Source organism: Amborella trichopoda, chromosome 13, assembly GCF_054954075.1.
Source record: "Amborella trichopoda isolate Santa Cruz 75 chromosome 13, AtrichopodaSantaCruz75HAP2 v2.0, whole genome shotgun sequence".
Taxonomy (NCBI): domain Eukaryota; kingdom Viridiplantae; phylum Streptophyta; class Magnoliopsida; order Amborellales; family Amborellaceae; genus Amborella; species Amborella trichopoda.
Genome location: NC_142348.1, coordinates 45,453,421 through 45,465,988, shown reverse-complemented (window position 1 = coordinate 45,465,988; position 12,568 = coordinate 45,453,421). Strand labels below are relative to the sequence as shown.

At 38.9% G+C, this 12,568-nt stretch overlaps 1 protein-coding gene across 12 annotated transcripts in view; it reads left to right on the top strand.

Annotated features, from left to right (window-relative positions):
* LOC18442628 (binding protein) overlaps nucleotides 1–12,568 on the top strand; it is a 98,139-nt gene that overhangs the window by 79,788 nt on the left and 5,783 nt on the right. For 11 of the 12 annotated variants that reach the window (XM_020672428.2, XM_088855872.1, XM_088855871.1 and 8 more), the window contains 15 exons: nucleotides 3,250–3,410; nucleotides 3,557–3,872; nucleotides 3,971–4,406; nucleotides 4,522–4,858; nucleotides 5,034–5,222; nucleotides 6,300–6,561; nucleotides 6,921–7,127; nucleotides 7,300–7,521; nucleotides 7,640–7,810; nucleotides 7,977–8,098; nucleotides 9,435–9,926; nucleotides 10,286–10,499; nucleotides 10,750–10,971; nucleotides 11,089–11,574; nucleotides 11,664–11,987. In XM_020672428.2, coding sequence (XP_020528087.1) covers nucleotides 3,250–3,410; nucleotides 3,557–3,872; nucleotides 3,971–4,406; nucleotides 4,522–4,858; nucleotides 5,034–5,222; nucleotides 6,300–6,561; nucleotides 6,921–7,127; nucleotides 7,300–7,521; nucleotides 7,640–7,810; nucleotides 7,977–8,098; nucleotides 9,435–9,926; nucleotides 10,286–10,499; nucleotides 10,750–10,971; nucleotides 11,089–11,574; nucleotides 11,664–11,987 — 4,161 coding nt within the window. Of the gene's footprint in view, nucleotides 1–3,249; nucleotides 3,411–3,556; nucleotides 3,873–3,970; nucleotides 4,407–4,510; nucleotides 4,859–5,033; nucleotides 5,223–6,299; nucleotides 6,562–6,920; nucleotides 7,128–7,299; nucleotides 7,522–7,639; nucleotides 7,811–7,976; nucleotides 8,099–9,434; nucleotides 9,927–10,285; nucleotides 10,500–10,749; nucleotides 10,972–11,088; nucleotides 11,575–11,663; nucleotides 11,988–12,568 lie in introns of all 12 variants that reach the window. The other variant, XM_088855877.1, reaches the window with a different exon arrangement.

Sequence of the window (12,568 nt, the reverse complement as noted above, 5' to 3'; positions counted from 1 at the left end):
TCAGCCCCTCCTCTTGCTTCTTTTTACCCTCCTTCACCACCTTTTTCTGCAACTCAATCTCTCCCTTTTAACCCCCACCCCTTTCAAGATAACCAAGTGCAGGCTTCAGATCCCCACCCTCTCCTAGAGCCTAATAGTCCTTCATATGTCTAGGATCAACCTCATGTGTGGGCTCAGCAGGACTTTGTGGATCACTTGAGCTTCAGAGGATTGATAGAGGAGAACCTTTCATGATGACATGCTCGAAACAATGGACTTCACGTTAAGATAGGCTGGCTATGGACATTGCTAACTACCTCAGGTCAAAAGCTGGTAAGGTAATGAGTAATTGCTCCCTGCTGCCATTGTTTCTCTGTCCTCAATCCATTCTGAGGACCAATGCATGCTTAGGTTTGAACTTAAGTCTCCTTCTATTATTTTCTATTACTTTTGATGTTCCTGCAAATGTTTAAGCCTCCTCTTTTGCTGTATCTAGCATCCGTGATCTTGGAAACCCTCGCAGAAAGGAGGATCTCATATCCTTCTCCCTCCAAAAATCTCCTGATGTTCTTGCGGTTCTCAAAACCAAATCTTCCTCTCCTGTCCTCCCTGAAATTTGTATTGTCTAGGTTAGATGCGTCTCTTAATGCGTGTCTCTAGAGGCTCTGGGTTCCTCTGGGGGTCTTTGGATCATCTGGAACTGACCTCTCATTCTTTTCTCTCACACTAAGTAGGAACTTTCTTGCTTTCCATCTTTTTGTCCAGAAAAACCAAAACTCCCCCTGCCCCGGCAGGCCCAAATCCTTCAGTTTGAAGCTTGCATTGTTGGAAGAACCCAGCTTTGACAACCTTTTTAATTTCTAGTGGTCCTCTTTACAAGTTTTACAAGTTTCTGGTTGGGTGGGTCGCAGTCTGCAAAAAGAGTTGCACCTCATCAAACATAACAATTAAACTTTGAAGCCGGGGTATTCCTTCTAACTTCAACTTGGTGAAAATCTTGTTCCTCTCCAAGATCCATTCTCGAGACTCACTTGAACAGTTGTGGCCCCTCCCCACCTAGTCCTCAAAGAGAAGAGAGCTCCAATTCTTCCTTTCGGAACTCCTTTAAGAGGAGGAAATATTCTGGTTTCAACTGTCTAGAATCAAATGGCTCGTGACTGGTGATAGACACACAACTTTATTCCACAAGTCCGCTAGTTCCAGATATAGAGTAAACTGATTAACCAAATCTATGCTGGCTAGGATGCCTTTACGGACTTTTCAGATATTGCTTCTAACATCATCTCTTTCTTCCAAAGTCTTTTCTCCAACTATTCTAGCTCTTGCTGCTGTGTCCAAACTTTTTTTCTTGTCCATCTCTCCAAACTAAGCTGCTTGGCTAGAACGACCTTTCCAGGTGTAGGAATTTATTTCACTATAGGCTTGCTTCATTCTCTGGGAATTGATACTTAAGACTTTAACTTTCACTGGATGATTCCTGAATCAGTTGACCAATTCTTTACCTCCTTCTTCCTTCTGTACCCCAAGGTTGGGATCCCCCTTCGAAGAGCTTCTCTTATGGCAGTTCTTTGGACCGTTTTGGGGGAGGGAAGCTCAAGGAACACTGAGGCAAATTGACTTTTTTTTTTTTTGGGTAAGTCAAATTGACTTGAATATAGCTAATCTATTGCAGAGGCCACTCGTAACCTAACTATTTTGGGCGTCCAACTTCAATCCATTAAAGCATATTGCCAAAAAATACTTCTTCTCACACTGGGCAGAATTAATAAAATTTAGATCTCCCAAGCCCACTTGCTTCTCCCGGTGAGCCCCAACCTCCCAGGGCTCCATGAAATTAAACTTTGACGGTTTCTCTCTCGAAATCTGGGGCCTTGTGCCTTCTGGTGCATCTTCAGAGACAGTGGCAACAATTCTTTTTCTTCCTTTTCTGGAGTCCTTCGTCACGGCGACTCTAACTAAGCAGGGGCAATGTGCTGCTTGAAGGCCTCTCAAGGTTGGGGGAGAAAACCTTATTGTGGAAGGAGACAATGCCAATGTAATTCTTTGGGTCGAATAGGGCAGTCAATGTCCTTGGCATCCTGATTCTGTTTCTTACTGTATTTTTGGTTTATGCATGCCACTTTGAGTGTGCTTCCATCATACTTGGTGGGAGGCTAACGCAAAGGCCGACATGTCAGCCAAGGTGGGTGCTGCCAACTTGAGCCCTCTCGGACCTTATGATTTTCTTTTCTTCTTCTTCTTCTTTTTTTTGGTTGTTTTCCCTCCCTTCTTTAATCTCTCTCTTTTCACCCCCGTCCTCCACCAACCCCTTTCTCTATCTCTTACCTCTTTCTTTATCTATTTACCTTGTTCTGTTTTTCTTCTCTTCTCTTCTATTTACCTCTTTCTTTATCTAACCACCCGACCAACACCACCCACCCCCCCACAACACACACACGCGCACACACACAGACAAAAAATCCTCACTTACTTACCCCCTCCTCTCCAGCTGTTTGCCCCAGAGTTTTATTGCAGATTGCAGGTTATTTCAGTTTTTGGACCATCCCTATCTCTCCCCTACTTCCAGTGGCTGAGCACCCCACTTGTCAGTCCTCCACTAGATTTTTTGATTGTTGCTCTTCATCGGTGGCCCACTCAACTTGTGGGTGATCTCTACTTAATTTTTGACGTCTGCAGTCCTTTGGCGAGTGCCTCTGTTTCTTTTCTATTAGCTTGATTTTCTTGTACATTTTGTATGTACTACATGTTCAAGTGGGCCATCCCTCTCTCTATTTTCTCTACTCACCTACCCCTTTCATTATCTATTGTCTACTTCTCTTGCTATACTTATTCTGCTTCGTCCCTTCTTCTTTTTTCTTCTTCCCTTTACCGTTTTGGTGGAACCCCAATCTACCAATGGAGCTTTCTCTCCCCTCCACAAACTTTTCCCTTTTCTTCATATAGTGTCCCCCTTTTTTCCTCCCATTATTCGTCCCTCGCCCCCTCGCGCCCTACCTTTCCTTCCCCTTGACCTATCACCTTACAAGGGTGTGGCCTCGATTCCTTTTGTCTTCTCTTTCTGTTTATTCCTTACCTTTTCTTAATATATATTAGAGCACCCGCCTTGTGGGCTGCCCTGTAGTCCCCTCTCTTGAGCACTCTTTGTAATTAACTACTTTGACATATATACTGTCACTATTTAAAAATAAATAAATAATTATGGCTGCATATATGTCCTTAAAGCAAGCATGCATTTTCATGCAATAACTAGTATGTGCATTTGATTTGCAGTCTATTGGCCAGAAAAGACAGATTGCTTCCTTGAAATTCGACCTTGTTAGTAAAAAATGGTATTTCCTGTGCATAACTCATAGCGTTGGGAGGGCCTTTTCTGGAGGGAGCTCACTGAAGTACTATGTGGATGGAGATCTTGTGGCCACTGAAAAGTGCAGGTCTTTATTTGCTTCTTGTCACCAGTTGTTCAGTTTCTCTTTTTCCAAGTTACTTCTATGATTTCATTTCCCTAAATAGAATCGCTTTATCTTAGATAGTGCAATGACAGATTAGATTACAAATTTTTAATTATTTGTGCTTGCAGATATCCAAAGGTTAACGAGATATTGAGTTGCTGTACAATCGGAACAAGATCTCCTCTTGCTAGAATTGAAGATGGAGATGATGTCTTTGCTATCAGAGATTCATTTCCTTTCTTTGGTCAGCTTGGTCCAATCTACATGTTTGGTGATTCTATTTCTTCTGAGCATGTGAAGGGCATTTACACCCTTGGTCCAAGTTACATGTACTCATTCCTTGGCAATGAGGCTGCAGCTGTTTCTGATCATGCATACTCAAATGGAATCCTGGATTCAAAGGATGGTCTTTCATCAAAAATACTATTTGGTTTCAATGCGCAGGTTAGGTTCTCTTTTTTAGTGATCATTTTCCTCTTCTTCTCTTATTTAAGTTTGCTATTACTCTTTAACAAGCATTAATTGCCTTTAATGTTCTGCAGGCTACAGATGGTCGAAGATTGTTTAATGTTACACCATTGCTTGATCAAACAGCAGATAAACATTGCTGTGAAGCCACAGTTATGGCTGGAACCCAGTTATGTTCTCGACGTCTTTTCCAGCATATAATTTACTGTGTGGGGGGTGTTTCAGTATTTTTTCCACTTTTGAATCAGTTTGATAGTATAACTGAAAAGTCAAAAAGTGAGCAGGAGGAGTGTTCTATGTTGAAATCTATTTTGAGAGAAAGACTTGCTGCTGAAGTCATTGAACTTATAGCCTCTGTTTTAGATGATAATTTAGCAAATCAGCAGCAGATGCATCTTCTTTCTGGATTTTCTATCCTTGGATTTTTACTGCAGTCTGTCCCTCCACGGCAACTTACATTGGAAACTGTTTCGGCATTGAAACGTATGCTAACTGTTGTTGGAAATTCGGGTAAAGCCAAGTAGCTCTCTCAGTCTTGTGTGTTTCATTGATGGGTTTGTCTTTACTTATCTTGGCTGTTCTTTTTGGAAATACCCAAGTAATTTGTGTTTCAGCATTCATTCAGGTATGTCAAAGATTCTATTGCCGGATTCCATTTCAAGGATATTTCTGAATGCTCATATATGGATCTACACAGATTATGTAGTGCAACGTGAATTGTACATGTTCCTTGTCCAGTACTTTGACAAAGACTCCCATTTGTTAACAAGTCTTTGTCGACTCCCAAGGATTATTGATATTATAAGGCAGTTTTACTGGGATAAATCAAAAGGACGATCTGCTTTTGGAAGCAAGCCCCTATTGCATCCTGTTACAGGAGAAATAATTGGGATGAGGCCAAGTCGTCAAGAAGTACAGAAACTGCGTCTTCTTCTACTGAGTCTTGCCGAAATGACATTGAGGTATATGAGTTGCTTAGTATAATTAGTGTGCCAATGAATGGTGTGGGATTTTGGTCAGTTTGTTGCAGACTTGGTCTCGCTGATTGTATACGTATTCGCAAATTCAGGCATGACAATCTTCATCAATACTGCCTTTCTTCAATCTTTTATTCTAATGGTCTTTGGAAATTTACAGGCAGCATATCTCGGCATCTGATGTAAAATCTCTCATTGCTTTCTTTGAGAAAAGTGAAGATATGGTATGCATTGAAGATGTATTGCACATGATCATTCGTGCCACTTCTCAGAAATCTTTGTTGACTTCTTTTCTGGAGCAAGTCAGTTTGCATGGTGGTTATCAGATCTTTCTTAACCTGCTCCATAGGTATGTAATTTTTATTTTGGAATTTAGAATATCAACACAAAACTTTCCTGTATAACTTGATGATGTACTATTATTAGTATCCATGGCTCAACAAACAGGAACTGAGTACTTGATTTTCACATTATGATACCGAGAGGCTTTTTCCATGAATCTAATTTTTTCTTCTTTCCATTGGTACATATCTTGGAGTCAGTTTACTTTCAGTATGCCATATTCTGAATGTTGGATGTCTTTGTCTTTGTTCTGCATGGCTGCGATTTTATTTTAACATGAGCAGGAAAATTGATATATATTCGTTCTGCTTCATATCTGCATTTTAGTCATTCAGTCAATGACAATCATTTGCTTTCCCATTCTTTCTATCTTGTAAGTCTAAGTTTCTTTCCCTTTTATGGAAATTCCATATTTGCGAATCCCTATTAGTGTCAAAAACAACTTTTTTTCTTTGACATACATGCATACACATACCCACACCCACGCACACATGAACTTATGCACATATGGGGAAGGATTATGTGAGCCAATGAACTTATACCACTGCATGAGCCACTTTAAATTGGGCCCCAAATTTGGCATGCGTGTAGATCCCATCTATGCAATCAGCACGCACACACACAGAAAAACAACGCTTTTGGATTTTGACGAACCCCTAATCACTGCCTCAGATAAACTTCCTAGTAGAATTCTTATCGTCCACTTTCTTCTGTCATGTTTATTTCTATCGTCTGCTGTCTTTCTTTGGTTATTTGTGCAATCGTCCATTCTCTATCTCGGTTTATGTCCTTGAGCAATTCTGCCCTGCTTTACACTTATTCTAATTATGATGCCTTGTCTCAATTCATTATATGAGCATAAATGGCCTCCTATTTTCTGTTTCAAAACTGCCAAGAGATCAAATGCATCATTGATCAACGGAAAATTGTATTTGACTAAATGTAGAAAGCTCTGTTAAGAAGTAGAAAGTTCTGTTAAGACTCTTATTGTTGAGCTGTATCAAACATGTAGGATATGATTCTATATGTAGATGTGACAGATGATGTAACCGAATTGAATTGTTTCTTTTAATTTTCCTCCCAGGGACTTAGAGCCAGTCAGACTTCAGGGATTGCAGTTTCTTGGAAAACTTCTGGTTGGATTACCTTTGGAAAAGAAGGGACCAAGATTGTTTAATCTTGCAGTCGGAAGATCAAAGTCTCTCTCAGAGAGCAATCGAAGAGTGAACCCAGGGTCACAGACATTATTTAGTGCAATATCTGACAGGCTATTCATGTTTCCACCGACAGATTCTTTGTATGCCACGTTATTTGATGTCCTTCTTGGTGGTGCTAGTCCTAAACAGGTAGTGTTATAAGAAACTTATTGAGAATTGGCATTTGATTGACTTTATTTGAAGTGTGCTGCAGAGTTAGTCCATCTCTCTTTTTATTTTTTTGAGAAACATTATCTTTGTATTAAAGGTAAAGATTTACAAAGTATCCAAAAAGTTTTCTTTTTTTTTGGGAGGGGAGAGGGCCCCTACCCTTGGTAGGAATTGAGCCTGGGAATTAGCATTGCAAATCGTCCGCCCTAACCAATCCAGCCCAGACTCTGTTCTTTGTTTTTCCATCTCTTTTACTACTGAAAATATTTAAATTGTGATGCATATGAATTCTTGACATTTTATTGCTTCTGATGTTGGGCAAAAATTTATCTTTACAGGTTTTGCAAAAGCACAATCAGCCTGAAAAGCAGAAGAATAAGAAAAATAGTCACAATGATACTGGTTCACACTTTGTCATTCCTCAGATCTTAGTACTTATTTTTAAATTCTTGTCATGCTGCAAGGACATATCAACCAGAGAAAAGATCCTAAGTGATCTGCTCGATCTGCTTGAAACAAACCATTCAAACATTGAAGCTTTGATGGTATTGAATGTTTTCTTTATTTCAATATATTGGTATATACAGTTAACATATTGAATATATATATATATATATATATATATATATATATATATATATATATATATATATATATATTGGTATAAAAATATGGTATTTTGCGGTTCTCATCTAGTCTTCTCAATATTTTATTTAGGAGAACGCGTGGAGCTCCTGGTTGTTAACATCTGCAAGCCTTGAAGTGATCCGTAACTACAAAACCAAGACACAAGTTCAAGTTGCAAATTCAAAGATAAGTGAGGAAATACTAGTAAGAAAATTATACGTTGTTGTCCTTTTCCACAATTTGTGTTTAGTAAAAGGTGGGTGGCAGCAACTTGAGGAGACATGGACTTTCTTAGTGTTGCAATACGAACAGGTACATTGTGAAATCCTGAGGTCTTTTACATCGCTGTTGGCGTATTGAGTAGCTTTTCTGTAGTGTCCTTCAGAAGTTAATATTTCTTTTTACATTTATATTTCTGTCATATCTGCAGGGCAACTTTTCATCCCAAAACCTGCTAAGAGATATCTTTGAGGAAGTTGTAGAGAATTTGGTAGAATGGCCCTCTGAAGATATTGTCTCCCAACCATGTCGTGACAACACACTTTACCTTCTGAAGTTACTTGATGAGATGCTCGTAAGAGAGTGTGATCATAATTTACTGGTACTAGTCTGAGACATTGTAAAGATTCCCCATTTGTTTAACTTGATTAGTAATGTAACTTGCATTTCAAGCAATAGTCTGTAAAAGCAACTATATTTCCCATCACCTAGTCAACTTAATACTGTTACAATGTTATCTTATTCATTGTGAACTCTATTGTTTCCAGCTTCCTGAGTGTGGTTTCTCTGTTGAATACACTCCTGATGGATCTGAACTGGGAAGTCACAAAGATGTTAGCCCTGCTGCTCTCGGGGCCTTGCAAGCTACATTTGATGATACACTTTCTAGGTATACATAAAAGTGTTGCATTATTGATGCTGCTAAGTTGCATTATGCGTGTTTTTAAGCAAACAATAACACCATTTTCGTGCAGCTACCCTTGGTTAACATTCAAGGTTTACGTGGTATACCGTTAATTACCCTTAAACTATATGTCCATGAGAAAATTAGTTGAGGTTGTAATATGGTGTTATGGACTGGTCTTCATGAATTTTTTGATAAGTAATAAGTTGGATACTATGGTTGCTGGTGTTTTGAAATGACAGGTCGAATGCTAGGTTACACGTGGTCCTTTAGATAATTGGAATTAATAGTGGTATCCCTTCACTTATGGACAAAGGCGTCATATGAACTTGTGGACTTGCTATTTTTTGGGGATTAATATTATTAGAGTCCTACTTTGATATATGAATACTCTTAAGTATGAAGTCATAATGAGTTGATCTTCAGCAACAACTTCAAATTGTACCTAATAACCTGTTAATTGTACCTAATAACCTGTGTTCCTGCTTGATTCATAACTATAGGCTACTGTTATTTTAGGTACACTACTCCGGAATCTGATGTACATTTTGTTCAAATAAATGAATACTGATATCTAGTGAAATTCCTCGTTATTTTTTTATGTTTGCGAAATTAGTATTCTGAAACAATGTGACACCGAGGCTTTATTTGATTTGTATACTTTAAGTTATAGTTCGATGAATACTGAACTTGACATTCACTTCCTTTGCATTATTTCATGTGTTTACCATGAATTTAGATTACTGAAGAAGCATTTATGCAACCAGTAGGCCAATAGTGGTGACAATACCATTGGGCTTACTTTCTCTTTAATAATATTTATAATTAACAATTTAAAGCGACAAATCAATAACATTGCTCTCAGTCCTCCGAAATTGTCAACAATTTACGCAAATGTTGCTGTTTGTTTATGCAAATATTGTAGCTCATCTCTAATCTGTGGATGCTGGAATGGACCTACTTCCTTCATCCTGATTTTTATATTTCAGTTGTGTTACATATTTTGTTCTGTCTTACCAAAAATGGAGCAGAATTCATTCTTCACATAGCACTCACTAGCCGATTGCACAACTTGTAGTGCTTGATTATCTTTGAAATATTGATTATCCTTTGGTGATATAATCTCACTGAATTCAGCTTGAAAATATATGGATTTCTGTTAGTGATTTACATTGGATGCACTTCTCAAATGTGGTTATGCCATTTCTGTTCTGTTCTCTCACCTATCTCTTCCTGATAATCCATTGTTTTTATTTTATTTTTTTTGAAATTCACCATAAATCTTCAAATCATTTATTTTATATTGTACAATTGTATGCAGATTTGGGAGCATGTCCTTGTCTGGAAACCCCCCAAGAGGATGTCATCAACCTGAGTCTATGAAGGATGATGTTATGGGGAATCAGTGGTGGAATATGTATGACAAGCTCTGGATTGTTATAACCGAGATGAATGGAAAGGGACCGAGCAAGATGCATGTCAAAAACTCAACTGTGGGAGCGCCGTCTTTAGGACAAAGAGCACGTGGATTGGTAGAATCACTGAATATTCCTGCTGCTGAAATGGCTGCTGTAGTTGTATCAGGAGGGATCAGCAATGCACTGGGTGGCAAATCAAACAAATATATTGATAAAGCTATGCTTTTACGTGGAGAAAGATGCCCAAGAATTGTTTTCCGTCTTGTAATTTTATATCTTTGCAATGCTGATCTTGAAAGAGCTTCTAGATGTGTTCAGCAGTTCATTTGTCTCCTCCCTTCACTCCTTTCCACAGATAATGAGCAAGGCCGAGGCAGACTACAATATTTTATCTGGTGTATTTTCATTTCAACACTTGCACTATGAAGTTCACTATTGACATTGGAGAGTAAATTACAAACCAATAGACTGGGAAACTAGTCATTGGGTCATAGCCATCCATTGAACTAATGGATGGTGATGGAAAGTGAGGAGAAATTCCTTGAGCAAGATTAGATCGCAATGGCACCCCACTCGTGAAACCATCTCCATCCATCACTTTGATGGAAGCTGACAGCCAAATGGACTATAGTACATTGGATTATAGCATTCACTCCCTGTTAAATTCTATATTTTCCTTGAAGGTTTTAGCATAACAATGATACTTCCATGATGCTCTGCTGTAATCTTGATAGTCAGTTGCAATTGTTCGCAGGTGCCTCCTTGTTTTGAGAGCACAGTATGGACCAAAGGATGATGGAGCTCGTTTTCATGTCATATCCAATTTGATCCGGGAAACTGTTAATTGTGGAAGGTCCGCGCTGGCTACCAGTATCTTAGGGCGTCAAGAGTCATTCGACTCAGGAAACAAACTTAAGGAAGTTGGAAGTATTCAAAATTTACTCCAGAAAGATAGAGTTCTGGCTGCGGTGAGTATTAGACTGCCACTGCCTCAAGCTCAACCCCTTGACTGATTCTGACACTGTTTGAAATATTTATTGCTCTATCTCTGTGCAAGCCATGTAACACATCAACCCCACCCCCCACAACCCCCCGAGTCTCTCTCTCTCTCTCTCTCTCTCTCTCTCTCTCTCTCTCTCTCTAGTCGATTCATGCATGATGATTATTGACTGTGCATATGGTATCAGGCCTTTTAAAATGTCAATATTTTTTTGCCAGGTTGTTGACGAATTAAAATACATTAGACTTTCGAAAGAGGAACGATCAAAGCAGCTACAGGAACTTCGGATTGAGATTGATGATCAATCATCCATTGAGTTTTATCAAAAGAAATCTTTCGAAGAAGAGCTCCAAAATAACTTAAGCATGATTCTTTCTGCAGATGATAGTAGAAAAGCTTCCTCTCAGCTTTCTTATGATGAGGATCAACAAATTATAGCTGTATGATCTTCAATTCCACGTGTGACGTAGTTATTTGTGACTTAATTTTATATCCATGAATAAAAGCTCAATTACTGCTCTAATTGCTTATAAACCTGATTTGAAAATCTTTAACAGGACAAATGGGTCCATATGTTTCGGGCTCTTATTGATGAGAGAGGTCCATGGTCAGCTACTCCTTTCCCTAATAAAATTGCTACCCATTGGAAACTTGATAAGACTGAGGACAAATGGCGCCGGAGGCCCAAATTAAAGAGAAATTATCATTTTGATACACAAATTTGTTATCCGCCTACAAGTTCCACAAGCTATGAGACTTCTCAACCTGTTAATGACAGTCTCTCTGGTCTTGGAAGCCATGTTCCAGCAGCCATGAAGCGCTTTCTACTTAAAGGAGTTCGTGGCATAAGTGAAGAAGGAGTTGCTGAAATCCATGAAAGTCTGAATGAGGATGATGAGTTCAGTGGGCAGAGCAGTACCACCAAAGATGGCTCTGCTGATAAACAGTCCTCAGAGCTTGTAAAGGATGTTTTGGATCAGAAGCCTAATAATCTAAACAGGAAGGATGCTTCCTCCAGTATGACAGACATGAATACAAACGAGGTACATGAGATATGCCTGTGCTACTCTAATACTTAGTATAGTATGGGTAAATAGGATCTCTCACAAGCATTTTATTTGTCCTTCCCCAGGTTCTCTTGACTGTCCCTTGTGTCCTTGTGAGCCCAAAGAGGAAATTGGCAGGAAGACTGGAAGTCATGCACAACTTTCTTTATTTCTATGGTGAATTCTTGGTAGAAGGGACAGGGGGTTCATCTGTGTTTGATGACCTAAATGGTTTGAATTACCCTGATTCTATTACTAAATCTGATCAAAAGTTGCAAAAAGGTCATGGGCGTTTTAATGTGGATCGTGAGAAAGGAACCATCTCGGATAATATTGATAATGTTCCACAAGCTCCATTTCACATAGAGTCGAAGGAATTGAAACGTCATAGAAGATGGAATATTTGTAAGGTGTGCATCATGATACTTTATGATTTATCAGATTTTTTTTTATTGTTCAATTTTGATTTTCTTCCCATCCGTGTGTTTCTGTGTTTGTATAGGCTAACTTGCACATGTGTGTGTGTCAACACACTATAAGTGAAGGGGCTTATGCTACAGTATAATCCCGTTGTCTAATAGACATAGCTAGGAGGAATTTTTGGTATGGAACTTTGTAGATATTTTATTGAAAATATACAATTCCAAAAACATTGTCATTTGGGGTTCTTGAAGGCCTAGATCCACCATCAATCAAGTGGATGATCTGCATCCATTGAAAATTGTGAACTTTCCCTCTTTTTTGTGTGAATTCATTTTTTATTGTCTAGTTGAGATGAGCATTTTGCAATTTTGGGGTCCAACAAGCCCCTGTAGCTCCAATATGCTTAGCGACAGTATAAGCATGTTGGCTTACAGGAATTTTGTGCGTTTGCCCATGCGCGTGCCCGCACAGAGAGAGAGAGAGAGAGACAGAGACAGAGACAGAGAGAAAGAGACAGAGAGAGATCAACAATATATACTTATAGTTGAATATGTTCATCTTATTTACA